This window comes from Malus sylvestris, chromosome 8 (genome assembly GCF_916048215.2).
Source record: "Malus sylvestris chromosome 8, drMalSylv7.2, whole genome shotgun sequence".
Lineage (NCBI taxonomy): Eukaryota > Viridiplantae > Streptophyta > Magnoliopsida > Rosales > Rosaceae > Malus > Malus sylvestris.
Window position 1 is genome coordinate 17,955,448 of NC_062267.1, and position 22,963 is coordinate 17,978,410.

General features: G+C 38.0%; 2 protein-coding genes and 1 long non-coding RNA gene across 4 annotated transcripts; 1 reads left to right on the forward strand and 2 right to left on the reverse strand.

Annotated features, from left to right (window-relative positions):
- Window positions 1-793: 793 nt before the first annotated feature.
- Window positions 794-17,114, forward strand: LOC126631650 (replication factor C subunit 2-like). 2 transcript variants are annotated; one of them, XR_007626425.1, is made up of 10 exons: window positions 794-968; window positions 1,068-1,146; window positions 1,243-1,366; window positions 2,241-2,370; window positions 2,491-3,135; window positions 3,251-3,313; window positions 9,649-11,727; window positions 16,318-16,441; window positions 16,539-16,622; window positions 16,769-16,858. XR_007626425.1 is itself a non-coding variant. In XM_050301775.1 (10 exons), exons 5-10 carry the CDS (start codon window positions 2,562-2,564, stop codon window positions 16,871-16,873), a joined length of 516 nt encoding a protein of 171 aa, XP_050157732.1. In that variant the 5' UTR covers window positions 805-968; window positions 1,068-1,146; window positions 1,243-1,366; window positions 2,241-2,370; window positions 2,491-2,561; the 3' UTR covers window positions 16,874-17,114. The 2 variants fall into 2 exon arrangements, 1 of the variants encoding a protein (XP_050157732.1); XM_050301775.1 differs by lacking the exon at window positions 9,649-11,727 and having other exon boundaries at window positions 805-968; window positions 2,491-2,605; window positions 3,015-3,135; window positions 16,564-16,622; window positions 16,769-17,114.
- Window positions 4,784-16,057, reverse strand: LOC126631652 (uncharacterized). The gene is made up of 2 exons (XR_007626427.1): window positions 15,632-16,057; window positions 4,784-5,881 (listed from the first exon to the last, which is right to left on the reverse strand). It is a non-coding gene; the product is annotated as an uncharacterized LOC126631652 (long non-coding RNA).
- On the reverse strand, window positions 10,520-14,266 carry LOC126631645 (uncharacterized). The gene is made up of 2 exons (XM_050301770.1): window positions 13,854-14,266; window positions 10,520-13,804 (listed from the first exon to the last, which is right to left on the reverse strand). Exon 2 carries the CDS (start codon window positions 12,197-12,199, stop codon window positions 10,520-10,522), a length of 1,680 nt encoding a protein of 559 aa, XP_050157727.1. The 5' UTR covers window positions 12,200-13,804; window positions 13,854-14,266.
- Window positions 17,115-22,963: the final 5,849 nt, after the last annotated feature.

Sequence of the window (22,963 nt, forward strand, 5' to 3'; positions counted from 1 at the left end):
CAAGGAGTAAAAATCATAAATTAAAGAGAAAAGGCTAAGGGATATGTGGCAGGAATCTTTTAGAGAAGGGCAAAGTGGTTTATGGCAGAAAATAGGAAAGGAAGACTCTCCCTTGCACGGCAAGGAATGAGAATGGAAGGGGAAAGGGAAAGGTGGTGTGGCAAGGGGTTTAGGCTTCTAGAAATTCTTATTTAGTGTCTTAATATGATTAGGAGTCTTCTTTGTTGCTGGAACTTAGGGACTTTTAGGATTAGGAAAGGTTAAAACCAAAGTAGGAAACCTTGGCTTAACATTCCTTCTTCTTGCAGGAATCCTTGTGTAAGCAAGAATCCTCATTCTTCTAGGAATCCTCATTCTTCTAGAAATCAATCTTCAATTAGGAATCCTTCTTCAATTAGGAATCTTAGCATCTTTAGGTCTTCAATTTTGTCCATCTCCCTTACTCCAAGCATGTGATATCCATTCCAAGCCCAAAACTGCTCCAAAATGCTCTAAAATGCACTTTCTTACCTCCTTTGCCCTTTGGACCTACAAACATACGAAAATGGCTTGAAATACTAAATTAACTAAGAAATAACAAAATAAATACACAAAAACAAGCTAACTAAGTTGCATAAATATGCTCCTATCAAGTAAGCCCTTTCAGTGTGAAAGAGGGCATTCTTGCCGCCCATCCTTACCACGTCAAAAGCACTTTCAAATCATTTGGGCTGTTACTGTTCATTCCTGTAAAAGCCATATACACAACGACAATTTACGATTTAAATAGGACGGTGGAGCCAGGACCCAACTGTTTAATTTGGGTCCGAACACAATCCATCATAATCTGTCGTTGATCAATTTTTAAGTTAAAACAGTTTCGTTTGTCGTTACTCCTCCGTCTACAAAGCGGGAAAGCAAAACCCCTTTCTGAAAACATCATGCATGGCGCCACTGGTTCACAGCTCTTAACCATGGATCGAAAAATAGTATGATTCCCTCTCTCTCTCTCTCTCTCTCTCTCTGCAATATAATCCAATCTAAGGCTTTTGGGGTATTTTGAATTTGAATTTTGTGTAATTATTCAGTCGGCCAAGGCAAGTGAAAGATTTGGCGCAGCAGGACGAGGTGGTCGGAGTCCTCACCAACACCTTCGAGACCTCAAATGTAACATCCATGAAGCTTCAATTTGCAAAACCCTAACGCACTTACTCCTATTTCTTTATCTGTTTATTTCTGTGAGTTGGGTTTTTTTTTTGGCAGTGTCCTCACATGCTCTTCTATGGTCCTCTGGGCACCGGAAAACCCACCACCGCTCTCGCCATCACCCACCAGCTTTTTGGATTTGCCTCCTGCCCGCTTAATTATTTATTTGAAATTCCAAAGAGTGTGTATTTATGTGCTTTCAGCTCTTTAAAACTTATTTTCCCAAATTGCATTGTTTTTTTAGGGATGACATGATTCTCGAAATTCTTCAAATAGGTAGAGTGATTGCGATACTCTTTCGGGTTTACTAGATTTAGTTGATACTTGGATGGACTATGACCACTCTAGAGATCAAAGTCTTCAAAAGGGTTGAGTAATTGCGATTTCATTGGGGCAGACTAGATTTAGCTGGTACTAGGATGGACTATGATCACTCTAGATGTGGATTCATGGTTTCTTATTTCTTTTCGGGTAGTAAACTGAATGATGATATTTGGAATCGTGAACTATACGAATAACAGGACTATGTTTCACATTTTTACTTGGAGTTCAAATTCTGTGTTTGGTTTTATTTATTAGCCTTAATTGGATTATTAGTCCCCATGGTGATCTGGTCGTTGGAAGATAACCCCCTGTGGTAAAAAAATTAGGATTTAGGCTCTTGTGGTGAAGTCTGTTAGAATTTAGGCCCAAAATTGAAAATTTCGTTAACTCTCCATTAATTGTTAGCTCATAAAGGCTCACATGTAAGACTAAAAATATAAAGTTAGCCTCACATGTAGCCCCACATGCTAACGATTAATGGAGAGTTCCGTTTTAGCCTAATATGTGTGGTTCACGTGATAATAATTAATGGAGAGTTGATGGAATTTTCAATTTTGGGCCTAAATCCTAACAGATTTCACCACAGGGGCTAAAATCCTAGTTTTTTTTTTTACCACAAGGGCTATCTTCCAACTACCCTATCACCATTGGGACTAATAATCGAATTAGGCCTATTTATCATAAACATTACTATGTAATTTTCATTGTTTTTAACCACAATCATTTTGCAGACCTGAACTCTACAAGTCTAGAGTGTTAGAGCTCAATGCAAGTGATGATCATGGATCCATGTTGTTTGGACCAAGATCAAAGATTTTGTTGCTGTTGCTGTGGTTGCTAAATTACTAATCAACGTCCAGGGTATATTCTCGTATCTGAGAACTATTATTTTCATTTTCAGTTCGTATATTCTCTATTTCCATTTATATATTATGTCTAAATGCTTTAGGGGTACTAATCAACCTCTCTTCAATGCTTCAGGGGTTACCCGTGTCCACCATTTAAGATCATTATCCTTGATGAGGCTGTTCATTGCCTAAGAAGTATTAGGAATGCCCTTCTCACTTACCTTCTGCTATGCAGAATGCCCTAAGACGTACAATGGAAACTCACTCCAAAGTCACCCGATTTTTTTATATGCAATTATATCAGCAGGCGCACCTTCCCAACTTTTTTATTTATTTAATTAGGCAATATGCAATTCCTTTTTATATGGTTATTTCACTTATATATTTGGTAATCCAGTTTCTTCCTTTATTTTGTATTTGGGGTGAGGTTGATAAAATACAGTTGGTTTGTTTTGGAAGGGTTTAGAATCCTTGATCATTTTCACTCTCGCATGAACTGCAAGAGTATCGTGAGACGTCTGAGCGAACATGAAATTTTTAGGAACTGTTTCTGTAAAATAATAAGAATTCATTTCAATTGTCTTTAGGTTCTGTCATTAAATTACATGAATGATGGGCAGGCCTTGCACTTGGTGATTCATGAGTTTTTTTTTTTAGGATCATTGAGCCACTTGCTTTGAGATGTGCAAAGTTCAGGTTTAAGCCACTTTCAGAAGATATCATGATCAGCCGCATATTGCATATTGTCCAAGAAGAAGGCCTCAACCTGGATCCAGAGGTATCTACATCATAACTGAAGCCTTGAACTGCATATTGTGGTTTGTTGAACATGGGAATTTTGCATCAGTTTTGGGTTTCTGACATACTCATACACAATGTGGTCTACGTTGTAGGTTCTGTCAACACTAAGCTCTACCTCACAAGGTGATCTTCGTCGGGCTCTTACATTCTTGCAGGTAATTGGGGGTTAGTCATGGAAATTTTCTTCATTTCTCGTTCATCTTCTTCATCTTGAAAAACTTGTTAGATAACCACCATCAGTATGTATGTTCAGTATTTTATACATTTTTTGCTTCTTAATTGATGAGTAATTTTCGTGAAGTGTGATGTTAATTGTAGTTGTGTTGGGAAATCTTTGGGTTTTAAGCATCTTAAAATTTTAGCACCCAACTTTCTCCATATTTGATGCTATTTATATTTCCTTTGATGCGTACTTTTGGGTGTCTGGGAGTGATGATATTGTGGAATATTGTTGAACGGTATCCCTGGTGTAAGTAAAATGCTTTGGTATTTTTCTTTTCTGCTTAAGTCTTGTAGTTAAATGAAACAGTCTTGGTTAGCCAGTGTCAGTTAAACTTAATACATCTAACTATGAAATATTTTTATCCCATTTCTGCATTCATCTAAATTAGACCTTGCCAAAAGTTTCCTGTTGAAATTGTTTTCGTTTCCTTTCCTTGTTACTTATCCACATTGGTTAGGCATTAGTATTGGATCCTGCTGAGTCTCTTATTGAGTTATTGATGCGTAAAATAACTAAACACACAAATTAAACCCTCTTGTTGACAATTGTAGTATGAATAAGTAGGGATCGTTCTAGACCGGGGATTAGGAGGGATTGCTAAACACTTGAAAACTGACTTAGAAACGTAAAAACAAAGTTTAAAACGCTAGATTAGACTCAAAGAATGCAAAACTAAAGTTTAAAACACTAAAACAAACCAAAAACTCAAAACAGCAACCAAAAGACTCAAAACTGCCTTAAAAACACTTTCTGGGCAGTTTTGAGCACAAAACACCAAATTGGACGAATTTGGGTTTTAACTTGTACCAAAACACTTAAAAACATAAACCAAAACATTTTCTAACTAATCTAGGACTTCAAAATAAATGGGGATTTGATTTGGACGAAAATAAACTAACAAAAAGGATTGCAAAGTAAAAACAGATTTGAAAACGATTTTCGGGTTTTAAATAGATGATGGATTAGTTAGAGGCTCTTTCTCCACACATGACAAGTATGCAAACGACTCGATTTCCAGTTATTCCTTCATTGAATTATGAATGACAATGCCCCAAATTAACCGTGACATCACTAGTTAATTCTCAAGTTTTCCTTGTGTTATTGGATTGGATGACATCATTCGACAACCCAACATTCCTCAAAAGTTCCCTACATGACATCATAATAAAGATACAATCAAAGATCATTATGTTCAATGAAAACTATAAGCATTGACAAAGCATTTGCAACTATGACATCATGTCACTCATGCTAGGAATTGGACTTAACGTGATCGTGACTAGCGACCTTCAGGACATATGAATATAAGTGTGTGACGATTATGTGAAACAACCTTATATTCTAGCATCATATTCATGCAAGCCAATTAAGTGTCGACCCCTAATTAACAAACACAAATAAGTTATTACTCGCACAGTTAAGCCAATTGCATTCACGATTCAAGAACTCATAACTGGAATTTATCAAATCAAATTGCACACATAGTCATGGCTTCGAAATCACCCCTAACCAATAGGGGTTTAGCCACTCATGTTCATAGCAAAACGAAAGGAAAAGAAATTAAACATTGAAATCATAAAACGAATTACACCTAGAATGCACCAACGATGAAGCTTGAGCATCAAAGAGTCCTTCCTTCTTTCTCCTTGCTACGACACACGAATGGGTGAGTTTTGGGGGTTATGGATGGTGTAGAACGATGGGTTTATGGCTGGGATAGGTGTATGGTACGGCTAGGGTGGTTTTGGGTCAAAAAATATGGTGAATGGTGAAGGAAAGGTGCGGCAGAGAGTGGGATGGTGTTTCTGGCGTGAATGGGAGTGAATGGATCCCTAAGGCTGCGGCAAAGCTTGGCTTTTATAGAACAAGGCTCCAAAATAAATTAGGTAATCAGAAATTAAACTAAAACTTAAAGGAAATAGGAAATTAGAACCAAAATACTAAGGGAAATAGGTTAAAGGGTGCGGCCATGAGGAAAAAGGCAAGGGAATCTGATTTGAATGCAAGGAAATAGGAAAGAATGCTCTCCCTTGCACAGCAAGGAAGAGTAAAGGTCAGGGATTCCTCTCAAAGGTGCGGCAAAGGCTTAGGAAAGGGGTAAGTGTCCTAAAACTAAAGGGAAAGGTGATTCCTTGTGCGGCAAGGCAAGGAAATTGGTGGGAAAGGTGCGGCTGAATCCTAAGGACCAAGGGAAAGGGTTTTTCAAAGTCCTAAGGGGAAAAGGAAAGGTTTTTACATGGTTTAAGGATAGGGAAACATAGCAAGGGGATATGTTGCAACAAGGGAGACAAGGAGGGAACACAAAGGGGACAAGGCGCCACCTTTGTAGGGATGCTTCAATTTGTGTCTTTCTTTGTCTTCCAAGCTTCCAAACTGATTTCTTATGTCTTCTAACACCTTTCTAGCCTCATTTGATCTTCAATTTCGTCCATCCTCCTTGCTCCATGCTTATGCAATCCATTCCGAGCCCATTTTTGCTCCTAAAAGCTCCAAAATGCACCTTTTTGCATACTTTGACCATAAAACCTGAAATTGCACGAAAATGACTTTAAACACTAAACTAACTAAGGAAAAACAACATAAGTGCATGAGAACAAGCCAATTAAGTCGCATAAAAATGCTCCTATCAAATTCCCCCACACTTGACTTTTGCTAGTCCTCGAGCAAAACAAAGAAATAAAATGAAACAAAACAAACAAAACACAACCTAAACCTTCTAACGTTTGCCTCAGGGATTTCCAAAGCATATGACATGTTAAAGATCATCATTCCCACAGATTTGATTCAATTTAACACTTAAGCACATACTTAATCATAGTCACTACTTACTAGTTCACATTTAATAAATTAAAACAATGTTGTGAATGTAGTAACATGCCTTAGAGAATTCCCTCAATTCCTTACAAGATATGCACTCTATTTTCACTCAGATTTTCTAACTACACACCCTATACTAGTTATATGTGAGAAGATTGATGTAGATATGAAAACGAATGCTCACATATATGTATAACAAAGAACGCAATTTCTGGAGTTAATAAACATGTTTAGATATGATCTCATGAATGAAATGCTACTACTTAGATGCGAGAACCAGTGACACCATATGCTCATACCAAATTCAAACTCCACAAATTGAAACACATAACACTCAAGATAGAAGTTACGGGTTGTAACGGGGCTTGGGGTATTGGCTAACAAAGAAAGGTAAGGGAAAACAAACGTTCTTAAAGCAATAGTAATCAAAGCAATGAAATCTAGACTTAGAATTCACTTTAGAATGCAGAAATCACTTTTAAACATAAGGGGAAGATTTAAACAACTCTTAGGGTCAAATTCAACTTTTTGGACCCTTTCTTCAACAAACAATACTTTATAACTCTTTTTTACATCTTTTCAACTCTTTTTTCATACTTTTCACACTTTTCATTTTTTCTTTCTTTCTTTTCACGAATTTCTCTTTTCTTTTCTTTCCACCCGTGCCTATGGCACACTAACTTACATGAGAAACACTTCCCCCACACTTGTTTTCTGCCATACATTAATCAAAAGGAATTCAATTTGAATCATGCTTTATTATGCTTCAAGAACAAGGGTAGGGATGGTCCTAATCTAGGCTAGGTGAGGACAACGTGGGTTAACGAATGTAGGCTAACAAGGCTCAATGGGGTTAACTTAAACATAAAAATGAGGTAGGTCACACGGCATTTTGGCTAAGGTGGTGGTAACTACACAACTTCATCTTGAATATGTGTTATGCAAATCAATAACATGCTTTGAATGAAATGGGCATGAGTTCTAGCATTTGGAACTAAATGATGAAACGCCTTCTAAGTAGTAACCAAGCAAGGAATAATGAGATCATGGAACGACTTTAGAAAACAATAATGCACAGATTTTAACTCTCCAAATAAACGTTTAAGCTCAAGTCTCACAGGGATGTAGCGTTAATTCGAGTTCCTTCCTTCAAGCATGTTACAAAAATTGATTTTTTTCTTTAAGATTGCATGCGAATTCATAAGTTATAACCAAAACCAAGCATGAACAAAGAGTAAATCAAACTTTCATCCATGTTTATAACTCTCTTTAACAGCCATGTAATTACAAACCAAATCCTCATCATTGCGTTGGAAGGTACCCCTAAGACACAAACACACAAACAAACAACTTGAAAACAACTCTTTTTGGGTTTTTTAAAACAATTTTTCAAATTTTTATGTGATTTTCGGATTTTTACTTCGAAACACACTAAAACACACCAAAACTGCTTAAAACCACTTAAAAACAGCAAGGAACAACACTTGAAGTTATGGGTGATAAAATCCCACGAATTTGTATCAAAAACACTTAGTTACCCCCCCCACACTTAAATCAAACATTGTTCTCAATGTTTCAAGCATAAAATCACACCAAACAAAAGTAAACACACAAATAGCAACTAAAACAACTAAATAGGTAGATTTGAAATAAACAACAAAGTGAAGAGTTTAGGAACGCAAATCTGGAATTGGAGTGATTCCTTGGTCTTCCTTTGTTGAATTGCATGGGTTACCTCCCAAGTAGCGCTTTCTTTAACGTCTTGAAGCCGGACGAAGAACACAATCATTCCCCATTGGAGCCCACGGCATGGAGTGGGATCTCCTCCACAACCTGCCCCACGACACTCTCATAGTATGGCTTCAATCGATGTCCGTTAACCTTGAATTCCACCCCATTCCTTAAGCTTTGGACTTGAACTGCACCATGTGGAAAAACATTAGTAACAACAAAAGGTCCAATCCACTTAGAACGTAACTTACCAGGAAATAAACATAAGCGAGAATTAAAAAGTAAAACTTTCTGCCCAATTGAGAAGGTTTTGCCCCTAATCATCTTGTCATGAAACGCCTTTGTTTTCTCCTTGTAGATTCGGGCATTCTCATATGCTTCATTCCGTAGCTCCTCAAGCTCATTCAATTGGAGCTTTCGATGCATTCCAGCAGAATCTAAGTCCAAATTGAATGTTTTCACTGCTCAATGCGCCTTGTGCTCTAGTTCCACGGGTAAGTGACAAGGCTTGCCATAAACTAGCCGAAATGGAGACATCCCTAGGGGTGTCTTGTAGGCAGTGCGATACGCCCATAGTGCATCGTCTAAACGCATGCTCCAATCTTTCCGGTTAGGCCCCACGGTTTTCTCCAAGATTTGCTTGATTTCTCTATTTGATACTTCGGCTTGGCCACTTGTTTGTGTGTGATAAGGTGTGGAAACCTTATGCTTGACATTGTACTTCTTAAAGAGTGCCTCAATGGTCCGATTGCAGAAATGTGAGCCTCCATCACTTATGAACACCCGCGGCATCCCAAATCTAGAGAAAATGTTAGTCTTGATGAAATCTGAAACCACTCTAGAATCGTTAGTACGGGTAGCTTTTGCTTCTACCCATTTGGAAACATAATCAACCGCAAGCAAAATATAAGTGAAACCAAATGAAGAAGGAAAGGGACCCATGAAATCAATACCCCAAACATAAAAAATTTCAACATTGAAGATGGGTGCTTGCGGCATTTGGTCTATCACATGTTAAGCAAAACATTCTAGCATCTTTGAACAATGTAGGCCAATAAAAACTAGATTCTAACACTTTGAGGGCTGTTCTTTGGGTGCCAAAATGGCCTCCACATGCATAAGAATGACAAAATGCTAGAATTGAATTAAAATCAGAATTTGGCACACATCTTCTAACAATCTGATCTGGGCAATATTTCCATAGATATGGATCATCCCACACATAAAATCTTGCAACATGTTTCAATTTATCACGTTGAACCTTGCTTAGAGTGTTAGGAACTTGCTTAGACACCAAGAAATTGACTAAATCGGCATACCAAGGGGTACTTACCTCAATGGACAAAAGTTGTTCATCCGGAAACGTCTCAGAAATGGGGAGGGACTCTTCTTTACGCACCAATCTGCTTAGGTGGTCAGCCACCACGTTTTCGCATCCTTTCTTGTCCCTAATTTCAATATCGAACTCTTGAAGTAAGAGCATCCAACGAATGAGCCTCGGTTTGGCCTCCTTTTTGGTGAAAAGATACTTCAAGGCTGCATGGTCAGTGAAAACAATGACTTTAGTACCAATTAGATATGATCTAAATTTATCTAAAGCAAATACAACCGTCAAAAGTTCTTTTTCGGTTGTAGAATAATTCAATTGAGCATCATTCAAAGTGTGTGAAGCATAATAAATAACTTGTGGCTGTTTATTTTTTCTTTGACCCAAAACAGCTCCAAGTGCGTAATCCGATGCATCACACATCAATTCAAAGGGAATGGACCAATCTAGGGGAGTTATGATGGGTGCCGTGGTGAGGAGGTCCTTGAGATGCTTGAATGCCTTCTCACATGCCTCGTTGAACTCAAATGACACATCCTTTTGTAGGAGACGGCATAGGGGTTGTGCAATCTTGGAAAAGTCCTTGATAAATCGTCTATAGAGTCCTGCATGACCAAGAAAAGAACGAACCTCTCTAACCGAAGTAGGAGAGGGTAAGTAGCGTACAAGATCTACTTTAGACTTATCAACTTCAATTCCTTTTTCAGAGATTATATGACCCAAAACAATACCTTGTTTAACCATAAAGTGACATTTTTCCCAATTTAAAACAAGGTTTGTTTCAACACAACGTTTCAAGATTAAAGTGAGATTATCCAAGCAATTATCAAATGAATCACCAAAAACACTAAAGTCATCCATGAATATCTCAATGATCCTTTCAACATATTCAGAAAATATGCTTACCATACACCTTTGAAACGTGGCAGGAGCATTGCACAAGCCAAATGGCATACGTCGATATGCAAACGTTCCAAAAGGACAAGTAAAGGTGGTCTTTTCTTGATCATCCGGGGCAATGACAATTTGATTATAACCGGAATAACCATCAAGAAAACAATAAAAGGAATGACCCGCTAACCTTTCCAACATTTGATCTAGGAACGGCAATGGGAAGTGGTCCTTCCTTGTGGTGGCGTTTATCTTCCTATAATCAATGCATACACGCCAACCGGTTTGAATTCTCATAGGTACAAGCTCATTCTCGGCATTCTCCACAACCGTCACTCCAGATTTCTTAGGCACACATTGGATAGGTGAAACCTAACGACTATCGGAGATGGGATAAATCACCCCACAATCTAGAAGTTTGATTATCTCCTTTTTCACAACTTCCATCATCGGAGGGTTGAGACGGCGTTGAGCCTCTCTAGTTGGTTTGGCCCCCTCCTCAAGAAATATGTGATGCATACAAGTCGTAGGGCTTATACCTTTAATATCGGCCAATGTCCAACCTAGGGCAGATTTGAACTCCTTCAAAACTCGAACTAGTTTCTCCTCTCCTTGTGCCGTGAGGGATGAAGAGATGATGGTAGGTAGTGTCTCGTTTTCCCCCAAAAAGATGTACTTCAAATGGCTTGGTAAAGGTTTGAGTTCTAGGATAGGTGCCTGAATTATGGATGGAAGCAATTTATTAGTCGAAATGGGAATGGACTCACGGTTAGGAAACTTACCATCATGTGTAGGCAATGAATCAAGGGCAGCAACTACTTCAAGGAATTCCTCACTAGGAGGCACGGCATAGGATAGTTCTTGCATGCCGTGGCTTAGCATGGGTGTTGTCCCCTTGGTTTTGACGTCTACACCTCTTGTAATGACCTTTTCAAGTGCGTCGTCATTCAAATCTTCAAGATATCCCTGCGCCAAAGAATCAACAATATCAATAGAGAAACATGAATGATCTTCACTAGGATACTTAATAGAATCAGAAAGATTAAAGTTAACAACTTCCCCATCAAATTCCATGGACAAAGTTCCATTAAACACATCAATTTTAGTCCGGGCCATCTTCATGAATGGTCTTCCAAGTAGAATGGGCAGCGAGGGTGCATGATCCGATTCATCCATCTCAAGAACATAGAAATCCGCCGGAAAGATCAAATGATTAACCTGCACCAAAACATCTTCCAAAACGCCCTTTGGATAGGCATTAGATCTATCGGCCAATTGTATGATAACACCATCATTTTTCAATGCTCCTAAGTTCATAGATGCATAAATGGAATATGGCATAACATTTATAGAAGCACCTAAATCAAGCATGGCAGATTCAAATCTAGTGTTACCAATGACACAAAGAATGGTAAAACTACCCGGATCTTTGCATTTGGGAGGTAGTTTGCGTTGCAAGATGGCGGACACATTCTCACCTACCTTTACCACTTCCTTAGTCGACATCCTCTTCCTAGTGGTGCACAACTCCTTCAAAAACTTGGCGTACCTCGGGACTTGCTTGATTGCATCCAACAAAGGTATGTTTACTTGAACTTTCCTAAATGTCTCAAGGATGTCCTTTTCAGCTTCTTCCTTCATTGTTTGCTTAAACCTACTAGGAAAAGGAACATTCGAAGGAAAAACATTAGTAGGAACCGAATTTGACACATTCTTACCTTTATTGGCCGATTTGGACAGATTGGGGACATTAGAAGCTTGCGGCAAAGGTGCTCCCACCTTTGCCGTGAGTGGGCTTGCTTCCTCCTCTTCAATTTGCAGTTCTTCAACCTCTTTGGGACCTGATTGTGATGGTGTAGGACCTGCCCCAATCTCTTTTCCACTTCTCAAGAGTATGGCCTTTGCACTTTCAAAGCCTCCCTTCGGGTTTGGAATGGTAGAACTAGGGAGTTGGCCTTGGTCTCGAAACTTTCCCATGAACTCGGCAATCTGCCCCACTTGCTTCTCCAACTCATCCACCTTCTTGTCCCTAGTTTGCATACCTTGCGCCATAGAAGTTAGTAAGTTAAAAATCTGATCATTATCAATTGAAGAACCTGATTTTTGGGCGGGTTGTGCTTGGGGTTGAGTTGGTGCAAACGGCTTTTAGTAGAAACCCGGGGGTTGTTGCCTAAAGCCTCCTTATTGTTGGGGTTGTTGGGGGTCCCTCCACTTGAAATTTGGGTGGTCTCGCCAACCTGGATTGTATGAATTGGAATATGGATCGTTCCTTGGTTGGTTTTGGCCGTGAAACCCAATGGCATTCGTGCTCTCCCATCCACCATTCTCAATGAGTTGTGGGCATTTTTCAGAGGCATGTCCTTGGATAGAACATACACCACACACCATTGGTCCTTGCAACCTCATGCCTTCGGTCATCTGAGAAACAATCGAAGTAAGATTAGCTAATTGTGAATGAATGTCGGGTGTGGAACTTACCTCATGAACATGTTGCCGTGGGGGTCCTCTTTGGCCTACTCCTTCGTATTGTTGAGCGTTCAATGCTCGATTAGCAATCAAGATCTTGGCAGCCATAGGTGTTTTGTCTACCAATGCTCCACCCGCCGAGGCATCGAGCATTTGACGTTCTAGTGGTAGGAGCCATCCGTAGAAGTATTGCAAAAGCAACTCCTCCTTCATCTGATGTTGTGGACAAGAAGCAACAAGTGATTTAAATCGTTCATAATATGTAGGAAAAGACTCACCTTCATCTTGTTGAATTCCACTTATTTTTTTTACGAAGAAGAATGATGCGAGAAGTTGGGAAAAACTTCTCCAGAAACGCCCTCTTCATACTCTCCCAAGATGTGACAGTGCCGGGAGCCAACTCGTATAACCAATCCTTGGCTTTATCCATCAAAGAGAATGGAAAAGCCTTCATCTTCAAAATACTTCCGTCAACGTTGACTGGAGTCATGCTTGAACACACCACTTCAAATTCTTTCGAATGCTTGTTAGGGTCCTCCATGGACATCCCATGGAACTTTGGAATGTGGTGGAGCAAACTTGACTTTAATTCGAACTCTTCAGTTTTTCCTTGGGCAGCCGTGGGATATTGGATGCACAAGGGTGCGACATTATCCAATCCAGAGGCGGAAAGCTCCTTGAGTGTACGATTGTCCATGGCCATGCCTTGAACTTCTCCACCCACTTGTGCTGTAGGTTCCTCCTCCTCTTCTTGTACGTCTTCTTCAAGGTCAAATTCAGAATTGGGTGGATTGTGTTCTTGCTGGTTTCTAGCTCTTCTCAAATTCCTCTCAAAGTCGTCGGCAAAGTCCAAGATGTTTGCACGAACCGTTTGAAAACTTCTAGTCATAAACTAGTACCTAAGAAACAAGAAACAAAATTAGGTCAGAAACTTAAACAAAATCAGAAACAAAGTGAAATAAAAGAAACATAAAAAAAAACAATCCAAGGGATTAACAACTTTGCTAATCCCCGGCAACGGCGCCAAAAATTTGATGCGTAAAATAACTAAACACACAAATTAAACCCTCTTGTTGACAATTGTAGTATGAATAAGTAGGGATCGTTCTAGACCGGGGATTAGGAGGGATTGCTAAACACTTGAAAACTGACTTAGAAACGTAAAAACAAAGTTTAAAACGCTAGATTAGACTCAAAGAATGCAAAACTAAAGTTTAAAACACTAAAACAAACCAAAAACTCAAAACAGCAACCAAAAGACTCAAAATTGCCTTAAAAACACTTTCTGGGCAGTTTTGAGCACAAAGCACCAAATTGGACGAATTTGGGTTTTAACTTGTACCAAAACACTTAAAAACATAAACCAAAACATTTTCTAACTAATCTAGGACTTCAAAATAAATGGGGATTTGATTTGGACGAAAATAAACTAACAAAACAGATTGCAAAGTAAAAACAGATTTGAAAACGATTTTGGGGTTTTAAATGGATGATGGATTAGTTAGAGGCTCTTTCTCCACACATGACAAGTATGCAAACGACTCGATTTCCAGTTATTCCTTCATTGAATTATGAATGACAATGCCCCAAATTAACCGTGACATCACTAATTAATTCTCAAGTTTTCCTTGTGTTATTGGATTGGATGACATCATTCGACAACCCAAAGCATTCCTCAAAAGTTCCCTACATGACATCATAATAAAGATACAATCAAAGATCATTACGGTCAATGAAAACTATAAGCATTGACAAAGCATTTGCAACTATGACATCATGTCACTCATGCTAGGAATTGGACTTAACGCGATCGTGACTAGCGACCTTCACTACATATGAATATAAATGTGTGACGATTATGTGAAACAACCTTATATTCTAGCATCATATTCATGCAAGCCAATTAAGTGTCGACCCCTAATTAACAAACACAAATAAGTTATTACTCACACAGTTAAGCCAATTGCATTCACGATTCAAGAACTCATAACTGGAATTTATCAAATCAAATTGCACACATAGTCATGGCTTCGAAATCACCCCTAACCAATAGGGGTTTAGCCACTCATGTTCATAGCAAAACGAAAGGAAAAGAAATTAAACATTGAAATCATAAAACGAATTACACCTAGAATGCACCAACGATGAAGCTTGAGCATCCAAGAGTCCTTCCTTCTTTCTCCTTGCTACGACACACGAATGGGTGAGTTTTGGGGGTTATGTTTATGGCTGGGATAGGTGTATGGTACGGCTAGGGTGGTTTTGGGTCAGAAAATATGGTGAATGGTGAAGGAAAGGTGCGGCAGAGAGTGGGATGGTGTTTCTGGCGTGAATGGGAGTGAATGGATCCCTAAGGTTGCGGCAAAGCTTGGCTTTTATAGAACAAGGCTCCAAAATAAATTAGGTAATCAGAAATTAAACTAAAACTTAAAGGAAATAGGAAATTAGAACCAAAATACTAAGGGAAATAGATTAAAGGGTGCGGCCATGAGGAAAAAGGCAAGGGAATCTGATTTGAATGCAAGGAAATAGGAAAAAATGCTCTCCCTTGCACGGCAAGGAAGAGTAAAGGTCAGGGATTCCTCTCAAAGGTGCGGCAAAGGCTTAGGAAAGGGGTAAGTGTCCTAAAACTAAAGGGAAAGGTGATTCCTTGTGCGGCAAGGCAAGGAAATTGGTGGGAAAGGTGCGGCTGAATCCTAAGGACTAAGGGAAAGGGTTTTTCAAAGTCCTAAGGGGAAAAGGAAAGGTTTTTACATGGTTTAAGGATAGGGAAACATAGCAAGGGGATATGTTGCAACAAGGGAGACAAGGAGGGAACACAAAGGGGACAAGGCGCCACCTTTGTAGGGATGCTTCAATTTGTGTCTTTCTTTGTCTTCCAAGCTTCCAAACTGATTTCTTATGTCTTCTAACACCTTTCTAGCCTCATTTGATACTCAATTTCGTCCATCCTCCTTGCTCCATGCTTATGCAATCCATTCCAAGCCCATTTTTGCTCCTAAAAGCTCCAAAATGCACATTTTTGCATACTTTGACCATAAAACCTGAATTTGCACGAAAATGACTTTAAACACTAAACTAACTAAGGAAAAACAACATAAGTGCATGAGAACAAGCCAATTAAGTCGCATAAAAATGTTCCTATCAATTATTGTTGAATTTTAAATTGTACTTTTGAAATATTGCGGTCAGCTTCTCGCTTATTTGGATCTTCTATTTCTTCAAAGGAGTTGACTAGTGTCTCTGGGGTAAGTAACACGACTGTTAAATTTGATGATGAGATATTATTACTTGTTTCTTTATATTTACATATGTTAGGCGGTAACATTGATGCTATAGCATACAACTGTATGTAGCAACAAATAGGAAATGGAGCACAAGATACTTGAAGTTGCATCCCTGCTCAGCTGGTTTTCCTGTGATGCCAAATACTAGCAAGTTTGGTGTGGGGCATTATTGTGCAAGATAAATGACGCGTCTGATTACTCATGGAACATTTAAGTTCTGACTTCTATTTAGCCTTGCTAAATTCGGGACTTGGTACAGTGGGATTGTACAATGGGAAATTTGTGCTTGGTTTTATTGAGCATTAAGATAAAATGGCCCTTCTTAAGATTGAGTGTGTTTGGCATCCCAAGGGTTGTTGTTGTTGTACATCAAATCCCTGCTCTGTCCTGATAGCTAATTTGTTTTGTGTTCTTCAGGTAGTCCCGAAGGAAGTTGTTGGTGCATTTTTCTCTGCGTGCCAGGGTGATAACTTTGACTTGGCAAACAAGGAAGTCAACAATGTAATTGCAGAGGGATATCCAGTCTCAAATGCTTTCACAGGTTTTACTTTCACTTTTTAATCGAGTCATCTATTAATTCATTATGATTGTCGTCATCCATATGCAATACAGTTAGAGTAATATAAGATCGCTTCTAGTTTTTTGAGGTGGTGGTTTGGGCAGATGACATATTAGATGAACAGAAGGCGAGAATATGCAAGAAATTGGGCGAACCAAATAAGGTAAGAGATGGTTAACTACATTACATGGGCATGTGATATGTTGTGGGTTTTAATTTAGCTTATTAGGTTCGATTAATCGATGCCTTAATAAATGAAGGCAGGCCTATCTTGTGCAAAGTTTAATTTAGCTCCGGTTTATGGTGCAGTGTCTTGTCGATGGCTCTGACGAGTACTTGCAGCTGTTTGACGTGGCCAGCAGTACGATGCGAGCTGTTTGTAACGTGCAGGAAGATTTCTTTCAGGAATGCTGAGCTAGTACTCAGGTTACTTTCAGAACCCAAATGCAGATTGATCTGTATGCTGTTAGAGATCTTGCAGAACCAAAGACGTTTAAATTCCAAAAAAAAAAAAAAAAATCACTATTTTGTGGGATAGACGTAGAACAACCACTTGCTAATAGTTATTTTCTGTTTAACACGCCATAGCTAATTAATTGGAATTAGCAGATTGATCTGTATGATTATGATTTCTAAAAGAAACATGATTGAGCCTCGTCACGTTTGCTTAAACCAAATGGCCCGCCACCCGTACTGGAAATGTACACCAATCTTTTGTACCGGAAAGGGGACCGAGATTGCGGGACAAAAGGATAAATTTTCTTGTATTAGAACACGGCCATGTGTGTTATTATTTTACGATTAATAACTGAAATCCGTGGCTGCGTTTGGAGCACACTCAAAAATAATTCAGGGGATAAAATTCCGTGAAGAAGCTCAAATATTTTATGTTTTTTATTTTTTTTTAGAACAAACAATATTATTTGTACTAAGGAGGGAGTGGGCTTAATTTTACAATGGGTTAACAATAATGTGATTCAAAATTGCATTTGACGAGAATCAAACCTAAGACCTGTCACTTACTAAGAAGGAAGAATGTCATTAAGCCGTAGTGCCAAGTGGCATCTCAAATTTAATTAGATTCACAAGCTGTAATCCATGGTAAACTGTGAACCCCTGTCTGACTGTGTCACAACTAAGCCTGACAATTTTTGACACGACTCGATAACCCGACATGATACGATATGAAATTAACAAGTGTTTGGGTCGACACGATAACGAATCGGGTCGTTATTGGGTAACCCGATAAGCACCTGTTAAGATAACAAGTTGGTTTGGGTATACACATGGGTAATACGATACACAATAAGCAAAATATTAATTTTATAATTTTATAACCCTAAAAAAATACTATAATAATTATATATATATATATATATATATATATATATATATATTAATTTAACAATTTTATACCCCAAAAAACTATAATAATTATATATATATATATATATATATTAAATTAAATATTAAAAATTGGTGACCATTGGATCGGCTTAAATATACATACCATTCAATTTCTTAAGTATTATACGTACAAAATAAATAAATTTAAATGTACTTAATAAATATATATATATCATTGAACTTGATGGGATACGAATTGTATGAAACTATTTTCAACGATCCAACCATCAAACTTGTTTGTATATGCTTCGAGATCGCATCATAAAAAAATCGCAAAAACCAAATATTTAGAGATCAAGTAACGGGACAAAACTTTTCGACGCTTATCAACGAAAAATCACGATTTAACGGTTATTTTAACTCCGATTTTGATGATTTTTTACAGCTACACTCCTTGACCCTATATGAATACAATGAATGAACTCAATCTTCAATTTAAAATATTTACACTATTGGATACCACAAAATCTTATGTTATATTAATGAAAGTATGAATTAACTCTTAAGTGTTAGTGAATCTATTGTTTTGATGGGATACGCATTCTACGAAACTAATTTCAACGATTCAACTATCAAACATGTTTGTATATACTTCGAGATCACATACGCCAAATGTTGCAAAAAACAAACATTCAGAGATCAAGTAACGGGACAAAACATTTCAACGGTTATCAACCAAAAATCACGATTTAACGGTTATTTTAACTCCGATTTTGATGATTTTTTGCAGCTACACTCCTTGACCCTATATGAATACAATGAATGAATTCAATCTTCAATTTAAAATATTTACACTAGTGGATACCACAAAATCTTACGTTATACTTAATGAAAGTATAAATAAACTCCAAGTGTTGGTGAATCTATCCTTTTGATGTGATATGCATTCTACGAAACTAATTTCAACGATCTAACCGTCAAACTTGTTTGTATATGCTTCAAGATCGCATATGCCAAAAATTGCAAAAAACAAACATTTAGAGATCAAGTAACAGGACAAAACTTTTCGACGGTTATCAATGAAAAATCACGATTTAATGGTTATTTTAACTTTGATTTTGCTGATTTTGTACAGCTACACTCCTTAACCCTATATGAATACAATGAATGAATTTGATCTTCAATTTAAAATATTTACACTAGTGGATCTTATGTCATGATGATCGATGAAAATTGAGGATTTTGTAAAAGGAATAACATGCAAGCTTTGAGTTCCATTGGTAAGGTTTAAACTTTTGAGAAAAGGCTTCACAACCATGAAAACAAAAACTCTTTCATTTTGCATATCCTTGCACATTTAATATTTTGTAATAGACTAGTAATATATGGATTTTGTTTATTAAGCTCTTATTTTCAAGTGTAGATGTAGTACTTAAACGAAAAATGTGTTTTAATGTTTTGAAGTAATATTTATGTGGCAATGTGTGGCATGTGAAAATTTAAGGAAAAGGGTCATAACGGGTGTGACACGACACGACCCGTTAAGATAATAAGTGCTACACAAAAACGGCACGAACACGACAAACACGACCCGTTTGCTAGGCCTAGTCACAACCAACCATACATGAATATTTATATAAACTATATTCTATTTTAAAGCTATTTGCCTGTGATTTATTTTTTTTTGGTCAAAGAGATTCATTGAAAAAGGAGAAAGAGCTCCAAAATTTATACAACAGACGAAGACAGCACACAACTGAGGCCATAAAGACAAGTAAAAAAACAAAACAAACCATGGTCAGGGAAGGATAAGGACAAGACTTGAAGCGAAGCTTTAGTCACCCTCCCTGAACATGACAACCCCAAGCCTTCCTCACAGGGGAGACCATCAATAGATAGGAGCCTAGTGAAATATTCTTTTATACAAGAAAGATAGGGGAGGTTGGATCCTCTTGACTAGTTAAGCTACAAGTTTTTAACCTTCAAGTATTTCAAAAATACCGCAATTCAATAATCCATGTAAGAACCAACTTAGTTAATAGTCCCAATTCGGTAACAGTTTGATGACAGATTATCAGAACTGTTCTCTTAGGGTGCGTTTGGTACGCAGACGGGACGGGACGGGACGGGACGGAACGGGACGGGACGGGACGGGACGGGACGGAACGAAGGTGTAATTTTTGAAAAAGACATGGGGTATATTTGTCTTAAAATGGTTAAACATTGTGTTCCACAGACGTGGAACAAACCCGTTCCAGGGGGGGAGGTGGAACGCAAAAACACCCAAAATCTGTCCCGTGGAACAGCCCGTTCCACCCATTTTTGGCGCACCAAACGCGGGACGGAACGCCTCGTCCCGTTCCGTCCCGTCCCGTCCCACGTACCAAACGCCTCGTCCAGTTACCAGATGACAAAAAAAAAATCACAATGTTGATACTATTCAATTGATATTGAAGATTGATAATATTTTTTTTTAACAAACAATATTATCTACACTAGGGGGGACTTGGCAAAGCCTCACAATAAGCTAGCAATAATGTGGTTCAAATTTGCCTTCGGTGAGAATTGAACCTAAGACCTTTTACTTACAAGTGAAGAAGAATATCACTAGACCGTAGTACTAAGTGGTTTGATAATAAAATATTAAAAACACATTTGTTATTCTCCACTCTTGATATTAAATTCAAAAATGATGATCATGACTACGAAAACTTGACTCGAGTGTAACAACCCATCCCTAATTTTATGATTTTATTAATTTTAAAAGTATGAATTGACGAAAATGCCCTTAGTGGCGAGATTGTTGACTTTCGTTGACCATCATTTCATGCGTTTGAGCTATTATTTTACCATATTCTAGAAGTACCCGGCGGTATGTATGCGTAGGTGCAAATGGAATCAAATTTGGAGCTACGATGGAAATTTTACAGACTTACTAATATAAAGGGCGATTTAATCATTTTCATGTCTCGGGATATATTTTTTATTTCCATCCTTTTGTGGCTTTGGATTGTGTGCCACGTGGGGTCCACACCTCATTCTCTCCCCTTGTCTCCCACTCTCTCGGGACATCTTTCTCATTTAACTCTTTATCTCTTTCTTTTCCTTTTTCTTTTTAATTTTAAATTTTATTTTTTACTCTCTTCTTTTCTCATCCACATTCCCCTAAAAACTCTCTTTCTTTGTACACGAAGAGAGGCCGAAAGGCAATACATCAGTCACCACCGCCAGCTCCTCCAGCGATCCATACTGCCAGACCACCACCTTAACTCTGATGAACCTCTGGCCTTACCATCCCTCTCTCTACCCTTATACTCTATCTTTCTCTCAGCCTTTTGGAGCCTTTTGGAGCAGTTTTGGGCATGGAATGGATAACTTATGCTTGGAGCAAGGTGGATGGATGAAATTGAAGATCAAAGAAGGCTAGGAATGAATAATGAGATGAAAGAAATGAAGAAATGAAAATGAAGAACAAAGAGTTCAGAATTGGAAGCCAAAGTTTCTAAAGTTGGAAGTTTCTATTCTTGGAGGTTTCCATCTTTGGCTCTAAACTTTCCTAATCCTAATTCACCTATGTTCCAGCTGCAAAGAGGCTTCCTAAATATGTTAGGTTGCCTAATTACATATTTCTGAAGCCCTAAACCTTCCCTAAAGTCCATGCCACACCAAATCTGCAAGGATCCTTCCTTGCCGTAATTCCCTTTCCCTTTCTCTTCCAAAATTTGCACATATCCTTCTTTCTTACCTATTTTCTGACCCAAAATTGCATTACCCTTTTGTCTCAATCCTTGCCGCACAAGGGGAGAGGATTCTTACCTATTTTGTGACCCAAAACACATTCCTAAATCTGTCCTACAATTTCTGCCGAATTTCCCTTTCCTATTCTCTTTAATTCCTGCACTTTTCTTGCCTATTTTCCATTGATTTCTGATTCCAAATTTAATAAATTCGTAGCCCTTCCTTTCCTTATAAATAAGACCCCTTTCTGACCATTCTAAGCACTCCACCCTTTACCATAACTAACCTATATCCATCCACCACCACAAATCACCACAAAAACCTTCACCTATCCCTTGTGCCGCAGCAAAGAAGAAGGAAGGAGACCCTTGGACGTGCTCGCCATTCAATTTGGATTGCTGGAGCGTTTTTAGGTGTTTTCATTCTTTGTTTTCAATGTCTAAATTTATGTATCTTTGTTTTGCGTTTATGAGGAACTAAGCCCTTCTTGGCTAGGGGGCTATTCAATACCATGATTATACTTGCATTATGAATTGATTACCTTCATTGTTATTTCATAAGTTGTGAATTCAATTTGCTTAACCGTTTGATTGATAACTTATTCTTGTATGTTTATTAAGAGTGCACACTTAGTTTTCATGCAAGGATTTGGAGCTAAAATATAAGGGAGTTTCACCTAATAGTTACAAACTTATATTTGCAAGTAGTGGAGGTCGCTTATAAACGATCATGTTAAGTGAATTCTTGGCAAAAGTTTCATGCTTTTCATGGTTACAATTGCCTTGGCAATGCTTATAGTTTTCATGAAACTTAATGATCTTTGATTGTACCTTTATTGTGCTTTTCACGTAGGCGACTTTTAGAGAATGCTTTGAATTGTTGTATGTGCTTTCCCATCCAATTCATTAACTTAAGAAGAACTTGAAGGTTAAAAAAGTGCTGTCACAGTTAACTGGAGTATTGAGTTTCATGACTTATTGAGAGAAGCAATTGGAAATCAATTTGAATGCAAGTGTGTCATGTGTGGAGAAGAACTCCCTAGTTAACCCATCACCCATCAATTCACCTAAATTTGTCTAAGAATCTGTTTAAATTGTTTTTGTTTTGCTTTACTTATTTTCATCCAAAACCAACCCCCACTTTACTTTATTGAGTCATATTAGTTAGAACTTGTTTTAGTTTGTGTTTTTAAGTGTTTTGAGTCAAGATATAATCAATTTTCGTCCAAAACTTGTGTTAGTAGCAGAAACTGCCTTAGTGTTGTTTTTAGGCAGTTTTGTGTCTTTTAAGTTTGTTTTGAGTCTTGTGAGTCTTGTTAAGTGTTTTTAAGTTTATTATTGTGTTTCTAAGTCAGTTTAGAGTAGATTAGCAATCCCTCATAATCCCCGGTCCAGAACGATCCCTACTTATCCATACTAC